We start from the raw sequence: 24,868 nt of genomic DNA on the forward strand, positions 1-24,868 counted from the left end.
GGGCAGTGAGAGCTGGGACCACAGTAGAGGTAATCTTCTCAGGCTATAGAACAGAAATATTCTGCTTTCTAGCTACCAGTCCACCTTGCTGAAATTAAGAACAAGAGGCATAAGTAATGAACTTTGTACCCTGGGCAGAGAAGTCAGGGGACAGTTGCGTGGACAGCGAGGGAAAGAGTATTGTAAGGTCATACCTCATCTCAGCTATCACTGGGGCCAGCTTTGTGCACCATGCCCTGCCACTGAGGCTGCTGCTGGAGCTGGCTCTGTGCATGGAGCCTGGCTGCAGTTGCCACAATGCGTGCGGGCTGCCATTCTTGTGCCCCTCTGAATTAGTGTCCTGGGCCCCAGTTACCAATCCCCACTAATAGGAACAATATCCAGATCTTGCTTGAAAGGATAGGCACTGTGACCTAGGGACTGAGGGATGCAGGAGGAAAATGAAGGAGAAAAGTTAAAGGAACAACAGTGTTCAGGGCTTCACAGCTTGGCAGAAACAACTGCACAAGGAGAGGCCAGAATCTGTCAGGTTTGAGCAGTTTTGAAAGTTAAATTTTATTTGTAATTCAAAACTAAAACAAAACATATAATTAGCTGTTAGGCACAACAGCACCACAGTACTAGAACATATGGTATGAACAATATAACAAGAAAAGTCTTCTCGTAAAGAAGCCCACAAAAAACCATGCATGGAAATTAAGTATGAAAAACAAATTCCCATGTCTGATATTGGGAACTGTCAAAATTCTATGCGCAATTTACTCTTAAAACAAGACACCCCGAAATGCTCCAGTCCTGTTAGATTTGAGGCCCTGGGTACTTTGCGTCAAGCTGAATCTCATGTGCCAGAATCACTCAAGGGTTTCAGAGGTTTGCTAGTGAGAGAGAGCAGAAATTCTGCAGTGGATTCATATAAATGAAAACACCAAACTTGCTTATTGTGCTAAATATTAAAATGAATAGTTAATTCCATTAGTGCAGCCACCTGCCCCGTTTATTTTACTATTACAATAATTGATTTTGTGCAGTTTCCACATTAAGTTTTCAATCTGCTGTAGATGTTTTACTGATAATGTGTAACTGCACCATGGATGTTAGTGGTATAGTAGCAGGCTTTGGCACTCAGACTCTTGTAGCTGGACCTTTTATATTCACTTGCAGTTTTTAAGGATGGCTATGAAGGGCTCCAGTTAAATGAAAGCTTAGATTCTGGTGCACACTTCTACAGCAGAGATGGATTCTGTGGACAATTCCATGACTGAAGAATTGTTGACCAAAGCATACCCCATGCTCTGAGCACATGGGTTGGCAAATCAATGAGACCTTTTTCTGAGATTTTTTTTTCCATTGCTTCTGCTTTTACAGCCCAATATAATGCCCATTAAATCAAAGAAGAGCTCTTATTAATTTCAATGGGCATTAGTAAGACTTCTAGACAACACAATGAGGCACCGTTTAAAAACAACAGCAAAGTAGTTCATATGCTGTCTGGCTGCTGAATGATAAGCACTAGTGAATATTTGCCCATTTCACCTAGAGAACGCAATGGAAGCACAGCTCATGTTGATAACCTGGTCTCAGACAGAAAACTCTTTGCCCTGTGCGGCACAAATTTCAGTGTAATTCAATTTGATTTGAAGGAATCAGATTGGAACCAATGTCTTGTAATAAGCTACAATTTTGCCTGAAAATCCTGCTGTGCCAAACCCCACTCTGTTAGCCTGCTAGGAAACTTTTGAGTGACAGTGTATACTGTGTGCGCCTAATCCTGGGCACTTGCACCAGCTGGATTAACCCTTTAGTGGGCCCTAAGCAAACAAACTTGTGGGCCCTGATTTTTTTCACTCAATTTATAATAAGTAAAATAAGCATAACAGGGCCCCTTCTATACTTACAGCTCTAGGCATGTGCCAAGTTTGCCTGTGCTTTAATCCAGCCCTGAATGGACCTGGGTCTTCTGTAAAGAAAGAGGACTTCTGGAATAGACTCTGCAGTCCTTGGAGGAGAGCCATAAGCAGCCAGGTTTAGGTGTAAGTGCTGAGCTGGAGCTGGTGTTTCAGTGTTGGTACCTTTTGTAAATTACACCAAATATCGGGAGGAGGGAAGTTTTAACCTGCTACCACTAGTATGGACAGTTTGGGGACCCCAGAAGTGTTTCTAAAAAGTATTGTTGCTGCAGCAGGCATGCCTTTTCTCTTTTTCCCTTATGTTTATTCTGCTTCTTTTGAGGAGAGTGGGGCCAATTGTGAAGGTCTGTGTCAGTGAGGGCAGCATTAAGATAATTATATCTTTTGTTACTCAGTATAAGATGTTCAATCAGGAAACAAAACATACTAAGCTCACTCTGTTGAGGGTCAGGTCCAAGAGATGATCTTTTTATTGTTATTTATTTATTTTTGATTGTTACTATGAAATACTGATATTGTGGATCAGGGGGTTCGTTGCACTGGCTATTGACAGTCATGGTCCCTGCTCCAAAATTCTATATGTCGGGGCAGAATTGTGAATATTTTTTTGATGAAGGAACCATAATGAGAATCTCTGGCACTTCTGCATTAAATGTAGATAAAGCTGTGGGTGTGGGTATGGTGGCAGAGGGAAGAGAGCATAAAACTGTTTTCTTAGTCTGGGATATTGTTACCACAATTCACAACAGGGGGCCAAGATTAGGGTCTGCAGAGCTGCTACTTCCTTAGTCAACATACTGGATTACATAGCTGCCCTGGGTGACACAAACTGCATGAGGCATAGGCTAGCATGGTTTGCTTCCTTCCCAAAGCAGGGACTGATCAGGAAGCGAAGTCACAACCCATTTTCCAGGATGTGCTTGGAAATGCAACTACGCACTGCCCCTTTCCCAGGGCGCTTTATAAACTGTTACCGAAACATCAGAGCTACACAATGTGAACACACAGCACAGAAACCATTCTAGTAGCTGGAATAACATGAATTATTAATGCCAAGGTTTGCATCAATGTGCAAACCTAGAGCTGGCCCCAGCAAATGTAGTCTAAACAAACAGCATGCAGACAAAAGTAGAGGAAGGTGAGAGAAAAGCTGTGTGTGGGGCGGGGAGGGGGGGAAGGGAGAAGCAGACATAGGGGTGGGTGTGGTAGAATTAACTTTATTTCTGGTTTTGTTTTGTTTTGAGTTTTTTTGTTTGTTCTTTTAATGAAAAAGTTGCAGAAGGAACCTGAGATTGCAGGTTCTACCCGCCCCTTTGTGGAATCAACACGTGGATCACTGTTGTAGAACTCAATTTATTAGGCTAAAATTTTCATGTCCTTCAGGTCTGGTTTCTTCTTAGCATTTGATGTACTAAGGTGTATTTGGGATCTTGACTGCTGTTTTAAAGTCCTAGCATCCATAATCTAATCTGTTAATACTGACTAGGAAACAGCAGTCCTGATTCTGCCCCCCAGCAGTATTGGCTTATGAAGCCTTTGGTTTAGGAATTTCTCCTCTGATCTCTGTGGTTTTTTATCAAGACTTTGTTACTGCTTATCTTACTTTGGACTCTGAGACGAGAGGTGCTACATATTTAAGTATTTTTAAAATATTGATCAATTAAAGCCTGGTAACAGCTGTTTTAAGCTGGTAAGTACAATACTCTTTTCACAGATGAGTAGAACAAAGAATTGAGTGACAAAATGGCTTGCCGTTAGTCACAAACACAGTGGCAGATCTGTAAATAGAGCCTGCAGAACCTGACTCCCAGTTGGTAGGTCTCACTGATAGAGAAGGGTCTTTCCATTCCTAATTCAAAGCCTGGACATAGCGCTTATCTGACAGTTTCCCAATATACTCCTTTTATACTCTTCCCAATATTTATTTGCTATTTCTAAGGCTGGTTCAATTGCATTCTTGTTTTTAAATACAATGAATTGCAGGGAAGGGAGGCTCCTCTCTCTAGAGATTACTCCATCTCCTCCCACACAGTTAGGACTGTGGAAGGCAGTGCAGAGGCAGCATCAAGGCACTGGCCAAGAGGAGCTGAATAGTTTCTGCAAGGAGCAGCAGCATAATTTAGCACACAGTAGCTGAGTCCTTGATGTAGGGGAGAAAGCCAGAGGGCAAGGCAGCTATATAATCCAAACATCCACCCTCTCCTCCTGCCATCACACATCAGTAAGGAAACAGCTAGCTCCAAAATGTCCAGAATGGGTCTCAGGATGGGACAGGGTCTCTGTCCTCTGTGAGGCATAACCTGATCATTGACTCCACGTACTTTGGAGGAAGAATAAGGAGCCTGGCTCAGTATTTACCTAGGAGTCTACCTGTCTGATGTCTAAGGGGTGGATCTTGTATGCAGCAAGACTCTCTGTAACTGGCTTCATACAATATTGTCAGCGTAGGTTTTCTTGATCAGCAGTGATTTAATTCTGCATGTATTCTATATAATATGCTTCCTTTATTTCACCTAAGTGATGCGTCTTATCCCTTTTGTAAGCTGGATCAGTTGCATTGCTAAAGGACAACTAGATAGGCTGCTGTCCTCAGGATAAAATATTAACACTGATTTCTTAGTACTTATTTCTGATGTGTGGAAGAAAGCAATCAAACAGCCCGACTTCAGAGACAGAGTCTCTACATTTCTGTTGCCAGTCCTGCCTGCCACTGCCAGACATGCAGAACTTCCCAAGCATAGAGCAGAATTTTAATGTATTGAAACCAGTCCTTTTGATGAGATACTGAAGTTCCCTTCTGTTTGGTCTAGGTGGAAATTGCTGAACCTCTGGCACATTTGAAAAGTTTATGAAAATAAATGAATGTCTGGGTCAGTAGTCCCTCTTCATAAACAGGCCCTAACATCCAGCTTAAGACTGCAAACTGTTCTTGCACCAATAATGGCCATGTCTTTTGCTTGCCCAGTTGTTGCCACCCCATGACCCAACCCTTTGCTTTCCTCACACTGAGGGGTTCCAAGTTGAATATTCATTTTGGAAAGCTGAGATCCTGGTTACTTGGAGCTGGTATACTTAGTGACAGCCTTGGTGCCTTCAGATACAGCATGCTTGGCCAGCTCCCCTGGCAGCAGTAGACGCACAGCTGTCTGAATTTCCCGGGAAGTGATGGTTGAGCGCTTGTTGTAATGCGCCAGACGAGAGGCCTCCCCAGCAATGCGCTCAAAAATGTCATTGACAAAGGAGTTCATGATGCCCATGGCCTTGGAAGAGATTCCGGTGTCGGGATGAACCTGCTTCAGCACCTTGTACACGTAGATAGAGTAACTCTCCTTCCTACTCTTGTGCCTTTTCTTATCCCCCTTCTTCTGGGTCTTGGTCACCGCTTTCTTGGAGCCTTTCTTGGGGGCCGAGGTGGACTTTGCTGGCTCTGGCATCCTGAAGGCTGTTCACGCTAGCACTTTAAGCTGCTTGAAAAGAACATTATTAAAATCAAATTCTACTCAATTTCTTCCTCTACTGCCTCATCTCTTTGAGAGGTATGGCATTCTCAAGGAAAAGGAGAGAGATTTCCCTGACATCTAAGAGGTTATTTCCTCATGGCCTACTGCCAGCATTGTTAATTTAAAAAGGTATCAAAGCTGCCTTTAAAGAGTTAGTTTGGGTACCAACAGCAGTCTACCTGTGGTAGCAGAGACCTTATGGCAAGCTAATTCACCCTGTTCAGAACTGCAGAGCTGCTAATACACAGGGTAAATTAGCTGAGCTCTGTGCTGCTGCAGCTAGATTGCTTCCAGTAGCTAAGCTAGCAAGTCTGAAGCCATCTCAGGTACCAAGGCAGCAAGGGAACCCCAGATACTGAACTAATGGTAGTGTGGGCCTGAGAAACTGAGCCCTGGCTGAAAGGAGCTTGGAGTTGCAAGCAAAGAAACTCTCTCATTTGGTTTGATTCCCTGACTGTTCAGGAAAACAGGACCTTGGGCATCCTTTGTAAATAAATGTGTTGCACAGCAAAGATCTACAATGGCATCATTGATTTCTCCTCTGAAAGGGAAGAAGCCACAAGGCCCCAACTTCTAACCACTCAGGTCACAAAGGTGGAACCATATTCTTAATATTACTTACTTATGTGGGAGGACTTCTACTGATGTCTCCTTTCTTATATATCCTTATATTTTCTTTGCCTTTCTCCCTGCTCATCTCGGTGGTTTGCCCTGGGCCCATTTACATCATGAAAACAATAACTCAAAGGGGTTTCACTATAACAGTTTCCCCCTGACCTACAGAGGTCTTGTCCACATTGCAAACTTTAAAAATGTGTTCTAATAGTGTTGTAAGATGGTTACATTACCAGAACCCAGTCCTAAGATCCTGCATCTCCACTACAGATCTGACATTTGTCCCTTGACCTAGTAAAAACAACTGTGTTGCAACCTGGTCCTCTGACAGGAATTTTTTTTGTATTCTACATGAAACCTTTTATTTTACTGTAGACAAAATTCTACCCTACCCCTTCTTGGTGCTGGAGCTCCAGCTTGGTTACAGCTTGGTCAGTGAGGCGTATTTCGGTGGGCAGGAGAGACTGAAGAGGAAGGGGTGCTCTGGGACTGAAGGCCCATGTGACGTAGATGAAGAACAGACATGAGAGAGAGAGAGAACTGGAGCAAGATATACATCTACACATGCACAAAACAGGCAACACAGAAAGGAATCATAGCCTGAACCCTGTTAGGTAGCTGCTGGATTAATGAACGTGCATGCTATTCTCCCTTGATCTTTGGGAACTTTTGGACTTTTTGGCCATTAGACCAGACATATCTTATTCTGTACTTAAAAATAAAACCCATTGGACTAAAAGGTACTTTGATGCTTATAGAACCCTCCATATTGTATGAAATATCCTGTTTACTACCATTCTGTATGATGCAAAAGACAATCTTTTGCTCCAAATAAAGCAACCAAAGGTACGGTTTACAGTGAAATGTGTTTTAGCCCTCTGTATGAGTGGGGAAGACTGAGCAGACTCAGGCCAGAGATGTATAATCCCCAGATCTTGCAGCTGCACCAGATAGGAATCCATTCTCTTCAGGAGCAATAAGGGCTCTCAGGAGCAGCAGGCAAAGGCACTGTCTCAGTGTAGCCCTGGGGATGCTGTAACAAGTTAGCAGATACTCTGCAATGCGAAGGGAGAAGGTTTCATTTCCCCTCAGCTCTTCTGATAAAATTCTCATGCTCTGTGTTTAGTCGGAAACTAGAAGTTGGCAATAAGAGTTGAATCCTTGTCTTCACGCACACAAAACTCCTAGTAATATGAACATTAATTCTACTTCCCATGCTTCCCTTCCTTAATGCATCTTGTGGAAAACAAGAGAACTCTGTAAATCCAAGATAAGATTTATTAATATTACCCAGGAAAAACTCGGCTTGGAGAAATCTGAATGTAGCTCGAAAAGCCCACTAGCAAACTTCTTCAATGGGCCAGAATCACTAACACTTTCCATAAAAGCAAACAAATATTACACAAATTTCAAAACTGAACTGGCTGGAACAACCAGCATGATGAAATAATAAAGAAAGGAAGGTATTGCCCTTTCAGTTTGTTCAACGAGTGAAACTTCAAGCAGTAAAGCAACTGCTTTACAAAACTATGTGGTATTCAGTTGTTTTCATGCAATGTTATACTGTTATGCATTCAGTAAGGAGACACATGAATAGAAGATCATGAGCCTTACACATCTTACAGACTTGTTTTGAAGTTGTAACAGAAATAGTTTGATAAAGGGGGAGCTGGGAGATGAGAATAACTAACTCTCCCTAAAATCAACCTACACTCTGCCAGGGGAGAATCAAGCCCTAGGGCTCTACACAGCAAAGCACCCATTTTGAACATATGAATAAAAAGTTATGGAAATCACAGAAACATAGTGCTAGAAAGGACCTCAAGAGGCCATCTAGTTCATCTACCTGCTCTAAGACGGGATCAAAACGTATCTAAAGTACCCCTGACAAATGACTGATTTATCTGTTGACTCATATTTGTTTTGCGATCTATTTTAACCTTTAGCTCCTTCTACCTTGTCAGGTATTCCCCATTTTGTATTTGTATGTATTTGCATTAGAGTTGTCCTTCCTAATTGCAGTGCTTTGTGTTTTTCTTTACTGAATTTCATTTTATTTTAGAACTTGTTTCCAAATCATCAAAATCATTTAAATCATGTGTGCCTGGACTTTTTTTTTAAACTAGGCTGAGGAAAAATGAACTGAACTAAACTATTTATCTTGCTCTCTCTGCCTCTTTTTTCATTTTTATGACATGTTTCAAAAGTTCATGCAGAACAGGGGGGTTTGGAGTGTGGGATCCTGAACTGATCTTAAAATAATGGATGCACACAGAAACTCTGAGAACTGCCAATTAAACAGCTCATGTTGTTCCTTTTGTATGCTTCTTTTTCATTGGAAACGTAAAAAAATATTGGCTGTATTCCTTTGTTTGGAAACGTGGAGATATTTATTTTCAGTGGGAAATCATTTTCTAAGACAAGAAACAACTATGTACTTATATGCACTCCACTTTTATGGGGTTGTTTTTTTCCTGAAAAGTATTCCAACAAGAGCGTCATAAAATGTTTCATGTCTGTTGATATTTTTAATGTGCTTCTTCATATACTTGTTGTTATTCCTACCTCTGCCCAAGTTTCAAAGTCAATATAGCCCCATGGCAGGTGCCAAAATCCTTCATTTGTGGACAGGACAGGTACTGCAGGGCCACAGCACTGTCCCACTAACTCAGTGGTTTTCAGCCTTTTTTTCATTTATGGACAAATGAAATGAAAGCAAATGAATAACATTTTTTTGGTGTGGCCCCTTTGGAAATGTTGATATTCACATACTTTTGATTGATCACAGCCATATTTCAGGGACTCATTAGACATAGTCTGAAGACCCCAGCAGTTCACAGATGACAGGCTGAAAACCACTGCACTTATTAAAATTCTCTGCTGGATACTGTGGTTGGGATCTTGCTCTTGGTCTCATTTTAGCTGAGATATATGCCTTTATGCCAAGCTTTCTGGGCCACTCTATGTGCAGGTAAAGGTGTAATGGGATCTAATGTGCAATCCATACAATCATGCCCCCTGCTGTGCCACACCTGTATGCCAAGAGGTGTGATTGTGGGATCACACAATAGATCCCATCACACCTTAATGCTAGTGCAGGGGGAGCCCAATCCGAGACTCTCCCTGCTGTAGCAAGGAGCAAGCCCCTGCAGCTGTGAGTCCCCTCAGCTCAAGAGCTCCCAGCTGCAGGCTTGTCCCATGCATCCCTGCAGCTGGAAGACACAGGTGCTGTGATCTCCGAGATCTGGGGGTTTCTCGGTAGTGCAGGGCTGGGAGATCACAGCTGACACAGTCTCCCAGCCATGGGGGTTTTGCATATCCCTAGGGCTGGGATATCATGGCAGGTGGAATCTCCCAGCCCCAGGGATTTCATGCATCCCTGGGACTGGGAGATCACAGCTGTGCCCCATGGCTGCTGGGACTCAGCTGGGTCCTGGCATTGGGTGGTGCACTGCCAGGACCCAGCATCCACAGCTGTGGGACTCTTGGTCCTGGCAGCTGCTGGGGCTGAGAGTCCTCTCAGTTGTGGGACTCCCAGCCCCATCTGGGCACAGTGCTTACAGCCACAAGGAAGACTCTGCTACACATACAAATTAAAGCTTGATAACAACCAGCTATCTGATTTATTATAATCTTACTTCCACATTCTTCAGCCCCACCCAAATTTCCCGTTGCACACTAAGAGCTAGATAATACACTCTGTCTTCCTTGTAATTTGTTTATATGATGCCTATAGATTTTGATTTTTTGGTAGTGCAATAAATCAGTAACAGCTTAAAGGAGTTCAAGTGACATTTAAATAAGGTAACCATATTCTTTTTAAGGAAATCTAGGCCACTGTGTTTCAAGTGAAGACAGAGCAGCATGGTGTGCCAGGCAGGTGGGCAGGCAGGCACCGCTGCTGCTGTGCAGGTGCAAAGAGAGCAGATTGGAGAGGTGCCCAGCCTGGTCTGCCCCCCACCTCCAGCTGTGGCTCAGTAGAAGCCAGGCTGGGCACATGCAGGCGGTGTGGTGCCTGCTCCAATCTGCCTACTTTGCTGCTCTGCAGCAGCAGCGGTGCTTGCCTGCCTGGCACACCATGCTGCTCCACCTCCCCACCAGACTGTGCCCTGAGCAGGACTACATTTCCCATGGCATGCAGGAACCAAGGACTCCCTTAATCCAGTGGGCCACCAGGAGAGGAGACCCTTATGCATCATGAGAGAGATATTTTGGCTACAGGATCCAGGCCATGAAGCGGGAGGGCCTAAAGGAAACAAATACTAGTGCTCATAAAGTACCAGACTGAATTTCTGAATCAAAGGTTTTGCTTTTCAGTCTAATATTTTTGGCTTTTTTTTTTGTTTAACAGCCACAATTTTTGAATTTTTAGCTGAAAATGTTAGGCTGTGATGTTTTGCTGATTTTTTTGTTTTTTATTATTATGTTTTTTTAAATCAGAGTTCCACAGAATATGAGTAATTACTTTCCAAACAGCCCTAAGTAGCAAGGTGACTCCTGATACCCTCCACAAACAGGAGATCCTGCCAGAAATCAATAAGAGGGGGCTGATGGGTCTGGCTTTTTATCAACCGCCCCTTCCTTCAGGAAAGTGAAAAAAATATGGCAGACACTAACCATATGGTAGTGGTAAATCATATGGTAAACCATATGGTAGTTTATCACTACCATATAGTAGTGAAATCTCTAGGAACCAATGGGACATAAAATGCAATAGGGAGTCTAGCTGTCCAGTTTGAGACCCACTTTATCTTTCCCAGTCCCTGTGGGAATATACTCTTCCTGGAAAGGCTACATTTTTTGCTGAAGTGGTTGTTTAGCACTTGTGCCTTTTCCATTCTTGACCTTGCTGATATAACATGAGTACCAGTTAGTGCTAACTGTGATGGCCTGGGGTTTTTAGTTTTTTTGTTTTGTTTTGTTTTTTGGGGGTTTTTTTTCAGAATTTGGACTGTTAACCCCAACTCTTTCTTCATATGGAGCCCAACAGTATTTGTTTTTTTAATTCCTATTGGTCTGGCCCAGATTCAAATTGTGGCCTCTAGGCAATCAGTTTTCTTGTCCATTTGGAATCCCTCAAGCCACTGAGTTACTCTCTGGATATCACAAGTCGATGAACTTGACAAGTTATATTTACATAATTATCCCATTTTTTTGACTTTTTGATGGAAATACCGTAAAGTGGGCATGTGTGGGGAAAACATGAACCTCAATCTTTCAAACTTTATTAGTGTTTGAATGCTCCTGACATTTGTTAAACTTTTGACAAGCTATTTCAGTCCTTGTTAGACCAAATAAAAGCCATTTGGCCACTATCATTTACTCAGCTCCATATCTGAATTGTTTTGTTGGTTCTGTTCAATTAATTTTCCTTCTTTAATTCCATTTGCAGAATAAAATCGAGCAAATCTGGCTTTAATCCTAATGTCAAGTAAGTTAAATTGCAATTTGCTGCTACTCTTTGTGTTACCATCACTCAAGCACAAAGAAGGGCAGCAAATTACAGTGTGTTCCCATGGAAAACCAAAAAAACAAAAAAGAGGGCTTTCTAATGGGCTCTTTCATGTGGTCAGAAATATTATAATGTCACAGAAGAAGGTTTTAAGATGGCCAGACTGCCATCAAGTGACAGGACCATTACTGGAATGGTGTATTTGTGCAGACTATAAACTTGCTTCATATTATGATACATCTTGCAGGGACGTCACATGAATTCTCTAACATAGAAAGTACTGTTAAGAGTCACATTAATAGGATTCCAGAAAACAAATGGACATATTTGATAATTTGGTCATGAAGGCTACCTTAGAGTGCAATTGGGATCAGCTGTGTGATGATTCACAGTGAGACACAGGGTGATGCTTGCTCACATGTATGAAATGATCATCATATTTCAGACTGGGAGGAATTTTTTCTTTCTGGCATATTGTCAAGGACTGTGGTGACAGTGTCATATTAATTTCTTCTGGAGTACTGATTATTATGTTTTAAGTCCAGAGATCTTTGACTTTCTCTTTATTATTAGGAGGTGTGGCAGAATTCGAGTTTTATTTTTTAATAATGTTGATGGATAATATCAATATTTATTTTTAAGCATTTTTTATTTTTATCAATTCATGCAATCCTGAAAAATTAAATCAGGGGCATGGGGGGCAGACAATTAATTAATGACAGTATATTATTATCAAATAGTTATTATTATAGTCTATTGTTTGTATTAACCTAGCACTTAGTAGCCTTAGTCATTAGTTCCCAACTACCTGACTATGCTTATACTCATTGTTTCTTTTCTTTTCATTCTTGTGTATCTGTGTTTGTTGTTTTAGGAAAAAGACAAACATTCTAAACACCCCAAATAGGTTTTGTGATCTCTGTAAAGACAGTACTTTGTGCTGTCTCTGCCAGAACTGAAATGATTTCTCAAGGTTCTAGGAACATTAATCAGAGGTGCGGCTGCACAAGCACAATGGAGTGCTTTCTATGGCTGGATGTGGGAGGTAGTTCTTGAATTTTTAAACAAAAGGAAGTCCAGCAGTTCTGCCTTATTCACTATCTGGGGTAGAAGTAAATGTCTGAGTAACAGGCATAGTACTGGGGGAAGCAACACTGCTTTTCCTAGATCAAATGCTGCTGGTTTTACTCCAACAATGAAAACAATGAGGGAGTAACATAATGGGGGGTGGGAGCAAGAAGGGCACCAGCCCAGCCTACATGCTGGCACGGTGGGTGGGGAGGGAAGAGGAGAACAAAAGTAACAGCCAGTGCCATTGCCAGCCTGGCACTGCTTAAGCCACTCCTGCCACCATTGGCCCAGGGTGCAAAACTGCCAAGCTATGCCTTGGGTAACCTGGATGAAGCGCCTTATGTCTGAAATTCAGAGATGCTGGGCATCAGCAGATCACCTTAGCTTCACCTGAAATGTGGGATGTTCAGCACCTTGGAAACAGCAAGTCCCAGGTGCTTGGGAGATTTTATTATAAATAAAAGAGCATTTTAAAAAGCTTTTTAATAAACTACTTTCAGCTGAACTTTTATTATTGGTCTGTTTTAGAAACTCTCTGTGCTGCCCAGCTTGGCTAGCAAGGGCCAATAAAGGCAAAACAGGAGAATTAATGTTTTCTTATAAATCAACTCCTATTTTGTTTGTCAGAGTACATCCAGCGATGTACATAACAAAAACCTAAGTTCAGTACTCAGCTAGCTCTCCTCCAAAGAGATCCAAGGCTTGGAGGAGATCCATATTATTGTATTACACCTGAAATATCCTCATTACCCTATCCCATCCAGCAACCCCCACAGCTAATACATAGGGGGCAAAAAGAAGGTACCGGGTAACGTGGGGCCCCTGCAAGACATGCTAGGAAATCTGGTCATCACACCAGATGACAAAGCTAACTTATTTAACAATTTCTTTGCCTCCATCTTCTTGAGCAGAGACTGGATCAGCCCCCCACCAGGTCCCCTTCAGGCCCCAGGGAAGGTGCACCTGGACCAAGGGTCAGTGAGGATCTAGTCATGGAACTTCTGGAGGGACTGGACGTATTTAAATCAGCTGGTCCGGACGATCTCCACCCCAGAGTGCTGAGGGAATTAGCTGAGGTCGTTGTGGGACCCCTGGCACAGCTTTACGAGCACTCGTGGTGCTCTGGTGTGGTGCCAGAGGACTGGAAGAGGGCCAATGTGGTTCCCATTTTCAAAAAAGGCAGGAAGGAGGACCCAGGAAACTATAGGCCAGTTAGTCTTACCTCGATCCTGGGTAAGATTTTTGAGAGAATTATCCTGGCACATGTCCATGAGGGGCCAGCAGGGGAGGTTATGCTTAGAGGCAACCAACACGGGTTCATTAGAGTCAGGTCCTGTCAGACCAACCTGGTGGCCTTCTATGACCAGGTCACAAAATCTTTAGATGCAGGGGTAGCAGTGAACATAGTCTTTCTGGACTTTAGGAAGGCCTTCGACACTGTCTCTCACCCCGTTCTTATTAAAAAACTGTGGGACTGTGGTGTTGACACCTATACAGTCAAATGGGTGGCTAACTGGCTGGAGGGCCACACCAAGAGAGTGGTGGTGGATGGGGCATTTTCGACCTGGAGGGATGTGGGCAGTGGGGTCCCCCAGGGCTCGGTCCTCGGGCCCGCACTGTTCAACATCTTCATCAGTGACTTGGACGAGGAGGTAAAAAGCACCCTGTTCAAATTTGCTGACGACACTAAGATGTGGGGGGATGTGGGCATGCTAGACGGGAGGAATAGGCTGCAATCGGACCTAGACAGGTTACAGGGGTGGGCGGATGAGAACAGGATGGGATTCAACACTGACAAGTACAAGGTGATGCACCTGGGGAGGAAGAACCAGCAGCATACCTACAGGCTGGGGAACTGCCTTCTCATCAGTACAGAGGCAGAAAAGGATCTTGGAGTTATTACTGATGCCAAAATGAACATGGGCCGACAGTGTGACGATGCAGTCAGGAAGGCCAACCGTACCTTGGCATGCATCCACAGATGCATCTCCAGCAGGTCCAAGGAGGTGATCCTCCCCCTCTATGCGGCACGGGTCAGGCCGCAGCTGGAGTACTGCGTCCAGTTCTGGGCGCCACACTTCAGGAGGGATGTGGACAACGTGGAGAGGGTCCAGAGGAGGGCCACCCACATGATCAGGGGGCAGCAGGGCAGGCCCTATGAGGAGGGGTTATGGGACCTGAACCTGTTCAGCCTCCACAAGAGAAAGCTGAGGGGGGATCTAGTGGCCTGTTACAAACTAGTCAGAAGGGACCAGCAGGCATTGGGGTGTCCCTGTTCCCCCCAGCACTACCAGGAGTGACAAGAAATAACAGTCACAAGCTGGCAGAGGGCAGATTCAGACTAGACATCAGGAGGTGCTACTTCACAGTCAGGGCGGCTAGGATCTGGAACCAACTGCCAAGAGAAGTGGTGCTGGCTCCTCCCCTGGGGGTCTTTATGAGGAGGCTAGATGAACACCTTGCTGGGGTCATTTGACCCCAGTACTTTTTCCTGCCATGGCAGGGGGTTGGACTTGATGACCTGCTCAGGTCCCTTTCGGCCCTACCAACTATGAAATCTGAATATACACTATGAGAGCGCAAACAGGTAGAATGCCTAACTCACCCTCAGCAGAACACGCAGATCCTAAGATGGTGTCTAACTTCCTGCTCTGCCTAGGGTTTGTTTTTTACCAGTAATTTAAAAAATAGTTGCATGATGTAAACTTCAGAAGAAGCTTCCACTCCCGATTACCAAGATTTTCTTTCCCCATCACAGGCCACTTAGCCAAAGAGAAGCTCCTATTCCCTTTACATCCTCACAGGACATAACTATACCCACTTGTTAATCTGTCAGCTGTAATTACCTGAATCCTAATGCAGGAGTTATTCCTTGCTCCAGGGGTGATTTGGCAGAGGAGTTTTGCATTCCCACAAGGGTTAGAGTCTGCCACTCACTTGCAGGAGGATTATCTCAAGCAGAACTACACCAATGCAATGTTGCAAAAAAAAAGAAAACAAAGCATCATATTAAATCAGCAACCTGTACACCCCAAGTCTGTACAAATCCTGTTTGGCATTTACAAACACACAGAGATACCAGGCTAGAGTATGATATTGGACATGTATACTAAAATCACAAGCAACTGGAGTCTGAACTAACAGGTACAAAATACTGATCAACAAGTTACTGCATTATATCTAATTCTACTGTGAATACTTGAAAAATAGGCCCATCTCCAATAAAATATCAACAGCCAGTCTCGTATAAATAGCTTAAGTTATGGGGTCATTTATAATCATTGAGGAAATTGTAGGACTCTGCCACCTACTAGCTCTCTCTAATATCTGTACAAGACTTCATACAATGGGCCCCTGGGCTCTAAGTCCTACTGTAATACAAATAACAGGTAATAAGAATACTACATTTAGAGGAATGATATATGAAGTCAGTGAGGGATTTTGGGGAGCTTTTATTGCATAGCGAAGAATCTAATGATCTCCCGTATTACATTTTACAGGGAAAGAATCAGTTAAAGTTGGAACTTTGTAACGCACATATCTGTTATAGTTGTGTCAGGGGTTGCCTTTATCTGAAACACAGCGTAGCAACACTTTTAGACATACACAATCAAACAAGGTAAGGATTGGGCAATACATGATCTGCACTCTCTTTCCATGTGTGGAACTCCTGATAGAAAGGGGACTTCCACTGCAAGACTGAAAGGAGGAACTGGACTGTGCATTACTAATAAGTTATTAGTGAATGTTCTTCTAATTGTGTTATGTTGTTATGTTTAGGTTATACTGTACTTTTCAACTCACATTGCCCAAGGAAACCCAAACATTTCCTTTCCCATTTTAGAAAAATTATTAAAGATTCATAGAAATTGTACAATTTATGAAAAAGTTAGGAACAAGAACAAGCTCCTTTATTATTGCTCTAAACAGTAGCTGCTTCAGATGTGAAATTTAAATACAGGCATCATGGACTGAATTACTAAAGGGGTATATATTTGAAATTCTAACAGACTGCCTTAGAAACTAAAAGAAGGATGAACACAGGAGAAGACAGACTTTATTCAGCATTTCAGAGTTTTGACAAATTAGTAGTAATTGCAATTTCTATATTAGTATTATACTAGGCACTTGCCCAGCAATTTTCATACAAGGCAAAATGCTTATCATACACATAAGAACTCATTTCATACATGCAGAAGAAAGGGGACAGTGAAGTTAAGTGGCTTTCTCTCTGGTCACACAGCAAGCCATCTGAGCTGTGACTATGATTCTTGTTCTGAAAGGTAGATCATACTGGTCCCCAGTGTGAGAGAAGTCTCAGTATTAGAAGTTATCTTTGGACCATAGTATATAATATACTTAGTCACCCATGTCTGGAAAAGATCCAGCTGGAACAAGTTCAGAAAAGGGCTACTAAGATGATGAGGGGAGGGAGAACCTCCCCTATATACAAAGCATATGAGAGGAAACTGGAAGAGCTTGGCTTGTTTAGCCTTGCAAAAAGAAGGCTAAGAGAGGACATGATTGACCTCTACATATGGACTGGGGGTTAAATCAAATATGGTCTGTCAGGGATTGGGCTCAGTGATTCAAGAGGTCCCTTCCAATCCTATGTTCCTACCTGGCCACTGTTGGGGTGTTGAAGCCCCTCGTTCTGCTTCTGACTGTTCAGTTATTTTTCTGTAAGCAACATATCCCTGGCCCTGGGACACTGTGTCGGTGGGTTTTTCCTCTTCCCAAGTCACAAACCCCAATTTCATATTCTTTGCCCATGTCAGGATTCTGTTAACAGAAAAAATGACTACAAATATTAATTTCACTAAAAAGCTTGAGAGAGCTTCCAGTTCTCTGCAAAAACTAAAATCTGATTTTGGAACAGGCAAATGCTGGAAGGAGTATGGTGAGCTGGGAGGATTCACACACGTGGTGGGTGTGTCCCAGGATTAGACTGTTTTAGAAGAAGATTGGAGATGTGGTGAGGGAAATAACAGGATGCCAACTATCAGATATCCTCTTAATGTTTGTAGTAAACCTTCCTGAGAACTCTGCAACATATAAGTGTCACAAGGAATTGATCTCTCATCTTCTAGTGGCTGCAAGAATTACAGTTGCAAAAGCCTGGAAGAAAAGGGACACCTCTAGAATCACTGACTGGTTTTAAAAAATTTGGGACGTTTTAGCAATGGAAAAGTTGTCCCATCAAGTTGGTGTTCTACAGGGAGAAGACAAGCAGAAGCTCACTTGGAAATCTGGTGGAAATTGCTGAAGAAAAGAATCTTCCATCTCCAAACCAGAAAATTTGAGATACTCTGAATGCTGAAGTGCAAATTCATGAGTGAACATGTAAATTTAGAATAGCACTAAAATTTAAAAGCATAGATAAGATGATAATTAGATTTGCACTATGCAGAGTTTTAGGGAAAAGGAGGGGGTGAATTACAGTATAGAGATGAAGAAACACAGGGGCTTGGTATTAACGAAAACATTGGGGAACTGCTAGAGACTTGGGGGAGGATATGAAGGGAACACAAGACTTCTGTGGACACCGGTTTGGGGTGTGGTAGCACTGTTGATAAAAAATTAATGTCAGTTTTTGGGTAAATTCTGGAGGATTGGACATGTTTTTGAATGCTAAATCTGTTATTTTATGGGTTGGATTAATAGAGTTAAAAATCTGATTTCAGTCCAGTTTGGACCAAAACCAATTTCCAAATCAAATCAAATTTCTCATGAAATGGAAGCCTCATTTTTAGTCCAGTTGTAATGATTATTCATTCGTTGTCCTGTGGTAGTGCAGCTCCAAGCACTATGCACAGCTTCCTTGGGATAAACACTCTACGACAGAAACCCTGTCCCAAAGAGATTACAATCAAATGTACGTTTAAATAAACACATTCACATAGAGGGCTCTGAGCCTCAGACATAGTGTCCTTCATTGCACCCATCATGATAGGAAGGAAAATACATGATGGCTGAAGAATAGCGATAGTTCATGACTGATTCAGATTGGGAGCTAGGAATTAGAGCTGAACAGCAAAGCACAAACTCAGAGTTTCCTGGCTCAGGGGCTTAGTTCTAGTGAGAAAATCAGTAGGACCTGTGCTGAGCTTCTCCCACCTGTAGCTTGCTTTTTATGGTACCTTTTAGTACGAGGTCCATCGTCTTGTCTTGGACATAATGGATCCTTCTCTCCTCCCCTTCTACTTGCTTTCATCCTTGGCTTCTGTAGCTGTGCTCTGCTAATTATGCTCATCCACCTGCTCTTTTATTATGCCCCTGAGTGACTGCCTTTCTCCTCTCCCACACTCTGCTGGTGTCTCCCATTGTTCTATGCTTTGTCCCTTCTTTCCATCTCTGTACTCACTCCCTGCATGAGCTCATTAGCACCATAGCTCAGCTGTAACTTTTTTACTGATGACTCCTAAATCTTACTATTGAGTTCTCTCCTTCTTACCATTAAATGATCACAATGAGAATAATAATCAATGTTGGGCAGAGAAAGCTTTTGAGTATGGAATTTGAAGCGGATTTTAACTCCTTTGTTGAGAAGGATATGACCAGGGGACTGCTGTGTTGTTTTTTTGTACCTTAAATATTGTGTAAAGACACTTTTTATTGTTTATATAAATCTCAAATAACAACACATGATATTGATATTGTGGTGCTGCTCATATGGCCCAAACTAGATCGGGATACTTTTGTGCTAGATGCCATATAAACACATTGGAATGTGAGAGCTCAAGCTGCACCTTCTCCCAACTGCCCAGCATCACCATCTAGATGGTTTATCACTTTGTGCTCAGCAGAATGGGACTGAACTTGCCTTCCCCCCCTTTCCATAATTAGAGACAACTCCCCTCCTCTTCCTTAAGGCAAGCTTGCAAGCAGGCAATCTCTTCCTGCCTGTCTTTATTAGAGACAGGCAACATTTATAACATTTCTTTCCTCTCCTTTCCTGTTCAAGTTCGCTGATGACACCAAGCTGTGGGGTAAAGTGAATACACCAGCAGGCAGGGACCGCATCCAGGCAGACCTGGATAGGTTAGAGAAGTGGGCAGATCTGAACAGGATGTGGTTCAACAAGGACAAGTGCAGGGTGCTGCACCTGGGGAGAGGGAACCAGCGTTATGGTTATAGGTTAGGGGCTGACCCTCTCAGCAGCACAGAGGCAGAGAGGGATCTTGGTGTCATGACTGACTCCAGGATGAATATGAGTTGCCAATGCAACGAAGCAATAGGCAGAGCCAACCACACTCGGTCCTGCATGAACAGGGGCATCACTACAGGTCCAGAGAGGTTTTGCTCCCCCTCTATGTGGCGCTGGTCAGGCCACAGCTGGAGTCCTGTGTCCAGTCGTGGGTGCTGCACTTCAAGAAGGACATGGAGAACCTGGAGAGGGTCCAGAGGAGGCCACTCGTATGGTTGGGGGCCTCCGTGGCCAGCCCTATGAGGAGAGGCTGAGGGACCTGAATCTTTTCAGTTTCCGCAAGAGGAGACTGAGCGGGGATCTTGTGGCTGCCTACAACCTTATCAGGGTCCAGCAGCAGGGACTCAGGGAAAGTCTGTTCACCAGGGCCCCCCTTGGAGTCACTAGGAACAATGGCCACAAGCTGAGGGAGGATAGGTTTAGGGTAGATATTAGGAAGAACTACTTCACAGTAAGGGTGGCCAGAGCCTGGAATAGGCTTCCCAGAGAGGTGGTGCTCTCACCTTCCCTGGAGATCTTCAAGAGGAGACTGGATAGGCACCTGGCTGGGGTCTTATGACCCCTGCCACCCCCAGTGCTCCTTCCCGCCCATGGCAGGGGGTCGGACTCGATGATCTGTCTAGGTCCCTTCTGACTCACTGATTCCCAGCTGCTCTGTGGTAGAATTCAACTTCAAAATAGTCTCATCAATTTTAACTTCCCCTTCTCTGATAGCCTCACATATCTTGCTTCTTCCAGGGGCAAAATACTACAATAGCCTTCCTATTCTTCTCTGCGACATCCTCTCACCTACTACATTAAATTAAAGATTTGTGCCCTCCCCTTCGAAGTGCTAAATTCCTGCCTAAGTATGTCCTAATTTCTTCCTGTTCTCCCTCCCACTGCTATCTAAACCTCTATCTTACTGCCACCTTTGCATCCTTCCCTCACTGTCATCTTCAATTATAACTCATTTTCCTTGACCAGCACTCAGTTTACTCCTTTCTTAACACTCTTCTTTCTCTAACCTTTTGCTGATGATCTAGGAAGGTAAAACATCAATTTGAGACTAACTTTTTAAATGATTAATCCTAAATCTCGACTGTCACACATCATTTCAGTGACAAGATTTTAGGGAGAGAGTCCATATCTTCTTTCTTTCTTTGTACAAGCTAAGCAAACTGCCAATGCTCAATGAATGGTAGCAGAACAGATTCATTCCAAGGCTATCTTCTACATTTTTTATTATAGATTTTTATAAATGCTTTAACAAATAGTGTTACAGGTATTTAAAAAAAATAAATATTCGTCCCTGACAGCTCATGTCTTCAGAAGGGTCTGTGAAATGACATGACAAGAATGGTGACTAACACTCACCACAACACTAGCACAAAGAAAATGTTGAGTTGCTGTAGGAGGCACACAAATTCCCCCACTCTCTTTATGACTCAGGTAAGCTGCCAAAAATGGAGGTGGAAAACTGTGGGATGGAATGGTCTTGACTTCAAGCCAGCTGTCCGTGTGGCCTTTTTATAAAGAAGAAATTAATTACATCAGATTCTTAAGCTTTTTATTTAAAGAGCAAAACCTAACATTTAGCCTTAGTATTGAATGATAGATAGCATTAGGATTAAAGTCAAAGGTCCCCACCAGCTGCCTTTGATTCCCTGACCTGGAAGTGGTAAAGCATGAAAACAGAGACAAAGAAGAAAACCAGAATCCAACAAAATGCTGAGGAGGAGATGCTGTAGGCCTGTTCTCCCAGTGAGAGTCAACATGGACTTACAGCTGGGAGAAGGACGGTCTGGAGCAGATTACATTTATGTGCGTGAGCATTTTAGCCAGGAGGAAGGAAGAAGAGCACATGAACAGAATGAGGGGGAAGTGTGGCAAAGAGGGATGTGAAATGTGGGAAGAGGGAGAAACATTGGGGAGTGTGAATGTGATGAATACGGGCAAAGATAAAGGGGGAATGTGACAGAAGAGAGACAGAGGAAGAGAAGGAAAGGGTGTAGGACATCTTAAAAGGGGATGGAAAATGAGATATGTACCATACACTGGCTAGGATGGAAGAAGACAAGAATAATCATTGAGAAAAGAAAGGGGGTGAGAGAAAAAGCAGAACAGAGAGAGAGGAGAGAGAAAGAACTGTAGGGACAAAAGAAATGACAAGATGGAGAAAATGGCTCCTCCAGATCAGCACTTTTTGAAAGAGAGAGAGAAAAGATACTGCTGCCTCCACAAGAGCAGGCACCAGGAAGCACAGGAGATAAAGCAGAGTGAGAAAGAGATAGAAAGGAAGAAAATGGAAATGGCCTGACCTTAAGCAGACAATAAAAGAGACCAAAGAGAGGAAAGATGAGTGTTACTGCTTTGTTGGCTTCATAATGGTTCCATGCCACTTGGACTACAGATCAGGATGGTTCATAAAATCCTTACTACATCTAGAATGAATTTGCCAAACTGCAACAAAATACTGTTGCTTGCCTGGCAGCTATTCTTCTTCTTTTCCATGATTCTCATGCAAACCAGTTGATCTGACATGACCAGGCTACACTGTGATGGCAGGACTACAATCCTGGACCTTTTGGAGGCTAAAGGGCCCTTCCTTCTCTTTTGTTTCCTTACATTTCTGGTTTCTATTCAAATATTTCAGTGCCTAGTGATTCTGCTCCTCCAAAAATAGCACATGGTCCTTGTGGTAGAGTTCTGACAGGAATAAGAAGTAACGTTCACAGAGGAAGAAGGGATGAGAGTCTAGGGCAGGGCAGCGATTCCCAACCTGGATGCCTGGAGAACCGCTCAAATGTCCTGCAACCTGAGCCCTCGTGATCCAGGGGAGAAAGGCAGAGATCTCCAGGGGAACCCGCAGAGCTCCAGCCTTTCTCATCCCTTGTGGGCCGAGGTCCTCACACCAGGAGACTCGCTCTACTCAGCGGTTCCCAAACTGACATCGCGCAGCACCAGTTTAAGACGATACGACCCTTATGTACCACCAGCAAATTTTTCAGTTTAGCCTTATGTACCACCAGCAAATTGTTGTCATGTAAAATAATTAAAATAAGTCTGTTAATGCGTATCACTGACAGGTTGTCTACGTACCACTGGTGGTACCCCTACCACAGACTGCTACTCTAGTATTTTACTGCGGTCAGAAGGCAAAGTGGGGTGCCTGGCACTTACCGGTGGCAGAAAACCACCAGTTTAGGGCACAGATTTTAGAAGTAGAAAGTACTTCTGCCATACAGGGGCAGGCTGGGTAAATACCCTGTCACCCCTTTGCTTGCCAAACAGCAGGGAGGGCAGGGGAGGGCGCGGGAAGTCCGCCTTGCCGCGACCGGCACCTGTGCCGCGAAAACCAGGCGGTCAAGGCCAGGCTGCAAGCGGAGGCGCCAGCAGGCCCCTGAGTCATGGGAAGGGGGGCTCCCGTGTGCAGGCGCGCGGCCCTGCGGGGACTCACCGCCCGGCGCGGGAACACGCGGGTCCGTGACGGCGGGGGCAGGTGCGGGAAGGGCTGGCGGCCCGGGCCCGAGGCGCGTCCCCCGCCGCCGGGAGGGCGCCGCGCCGCGCGGCTCTGCGGTGCGGTGCGGTGCGGTGCGGTGCGGTGCGGGCGCGGCGCGGGGGCGGGGCTGGCGCCGGCGCGGCCCTTCCCGGGGCGGGGCCGCGGCTGCGCGGGGCGCGGGACTCGGCCGCGGGGGCGCAGGGCCCGGGCAGCGCGAGGCGCCTCCGTCCGTCCCCGGCATCGCCGCTACCCCCGGCCGCAGCGCAGCGCAGCGGGGCCGGGCCGGGCTCGGGGCAGCCGCGCGGGGTCGGGCGGCAGCGTGGATGCGAGTGTGCGCCGAGCTCCGCGCAGGGTGAGTGGCGGCGGCGGCCGGGGCCGGGGCCGGGGTGCGGGCGCAGGGGCCGTCGCGCCGCTCCGGGGGCGAGGGCAGGGTCGGCGGCGCTGGAGCAGGAGCTGCCCCTGGCTCCGGGCACCAGCGGCCCCACGGGCCGGGCTAGCAGCCGGTGCCGGGGTCACGCAGGGCAGGGGCGATGCTTCAGGGGGACAGCCCCTCACCCTCGCCCCGGCGCGACGCTGCCCTGCCGGCGGCCGCTCACCCCCGGCCTTGCCCTGGTCCTTCCGTGGCCGGGCTGGCCCCGGGGCAGGAGGCAAGGACGGGGCGACCTGCATGGGCGCAGTGGTACGTGGGTACCTGTACCAGGTCAAAACCCCAACCCATGGCCTGTCTCTGCCTGGGGAGGCGGGCGCCTGGTGCACGTCCCCTTTCTCTAGTTTGGAGAAGCACTTAAATAAGGGGAAAGGAGCTGTTGGGACTGCGTTCCCAGGGTCCCTGAAGTGATGCGTCTCCAGAAATGACTGACCTGTGGCAGGGAGACGAGGCAGATGGAGAATGGGGGAAAAGGCTAGGAGGACTAGTCCCTAGAGAGCTTTCCCCCCCACTTTCCCAGTCCCGTTTTCAAGGAAGCAGTGAGAGGAGGAAGGCCAGAGGTGGGTTTGTTTTGAACTCTGCCGTTAGACAAGCAGCTCTTGTACAGTCTGTAGGAAGAGGTCCCTGTGCTGGCTGTGTCTGAGTGTATTGGTGAGCTCCTGCCTGCCCCTGGCATCACCGGGCCCAATTGTGGGATGATGTAAATGATAGTACTGAAACTGTTTCAGTATCGGTTGTTATCAAGAGTAAATTGCATGGCTGAAATTATAGAGCCTCCTATCTTAATACATTTTAGACTGGGTAAATGGCTTAAGTGTCTGTTGGTTGGAAGTGGGGGGATGATTGATTGCATTAGATGAGGGGTCGGAAAGAAGGCATGTAGGCCAGATCTGGTTAGCAGAGCCACTGGATCTCGCTTGAGGAGCTGGGAGGCTTTAGCATTGCATTGGCAGCAGGGCTTTGCCCACATTGGGGTTGGGCACTGGGAAGCTGTGCCAGAGCTGGGTGACTGGAAGCTGCACCTGCACCACAGCTGGGGGGTCAGGGAGAAGTAACGGTGATGATGTGGGCGCAGGTCCCAGCTGCCTGCCCTACTAGCTCTCTATTGCTCGGCCCCAGCGCAGCTACCTTTGGCTTAGCCGTGTCACAGGCAGAGCCCTCCACTGCTGCAAGGCCATGGAAGCCCCCTGGTCTGTGTCCGTCTAGAG

The 24,868-nt window shown here is 45.1% G+C and overlaps 2 protein-coding genes across 18 annotated transcripts in view; one reads left to right on the forward strand and one right to left on the reverse strand.

The window, feature by feature from the left end:
• Nucleotides 1-530: 530 nt before the first annotated feature.
• Nucleotides 531-23,474, reverse strand: LOC149865604 (histone H2B 5-like). Of its 16 annotated transcripts, XM_090042087.1 has the most exons (6): nucleotides 23,192-23,474; nucleotides 21,109-21,257; nucleotides 17,167-17,327; nucleotides 15,392-15,508; nucleotides 6,415-6,511; nucleotides 5,335-5,371 (listed from the first exon to the last, which is right to left on the reverse strand). In XM_090042087.1, the coding sequence occupies exons 1-3, from the start codon at nucleotides 23,472-23,474 to the stop codon at nucleotides 17,214-17,216; spliced, it is 546 nt and encodes a 181-aa protein (XP_089898213.1). In that variant the 3' UTR covers nucleotides 5,335-5,371; nucleotides 6,415-6,511; nucleotides 15,392-15,508; nucleotides 17,167-17,213. The 16 variants fall into 16 exon arrangements, with proteins under 16 accessions (XP_089898224.1, XP_089898225.1, XP_089898222.1 ...); XM_090042098.1 differs by lacking the exon at nucleotides 21,109-21,257 and having other exon boundaries at nucleotides 531-5,371; nucleotides 23,192-23,334; XM_090042092.1 differs by lacking the exon at nucleotides 17,167-17,327.
• Nucleotides 23,453-24,868, forward strand: part of GRAMD4 (GRAM domain containing 4) — a 109,668-nt gene continuing 108,252 nt past the window's right edge. For both annotated transcript variants that reach the window (XM_090042085.1, XM_090042086.1), the window contains exon 1: nucleotides 23,453-23,585. In XM_090042085.1, coding sequence (XP_089898211.1) covers nucleotides 23,557-23,585 — 29 coding nt within the window. In that variant the 5' untranslated portion in view covers nucleotides 23,453-23,556. The remainder of the gene's footprint in view (nucleotides 23,586-24,868) is intronic.

This window comes from Crocodylus siamensis, chromosome 4, assembly GCF_052110815.1.
Source record: "Crocodylus siamensis isolate JL-2025a chromosome 4, ASM5211081v1, whole genome shotgun sequence".
NCBI lineage: Eukaryota > Metazoa > Chordata > Crocodylia > Crocodylidae > Crocodylus > Crocodylus siamensis.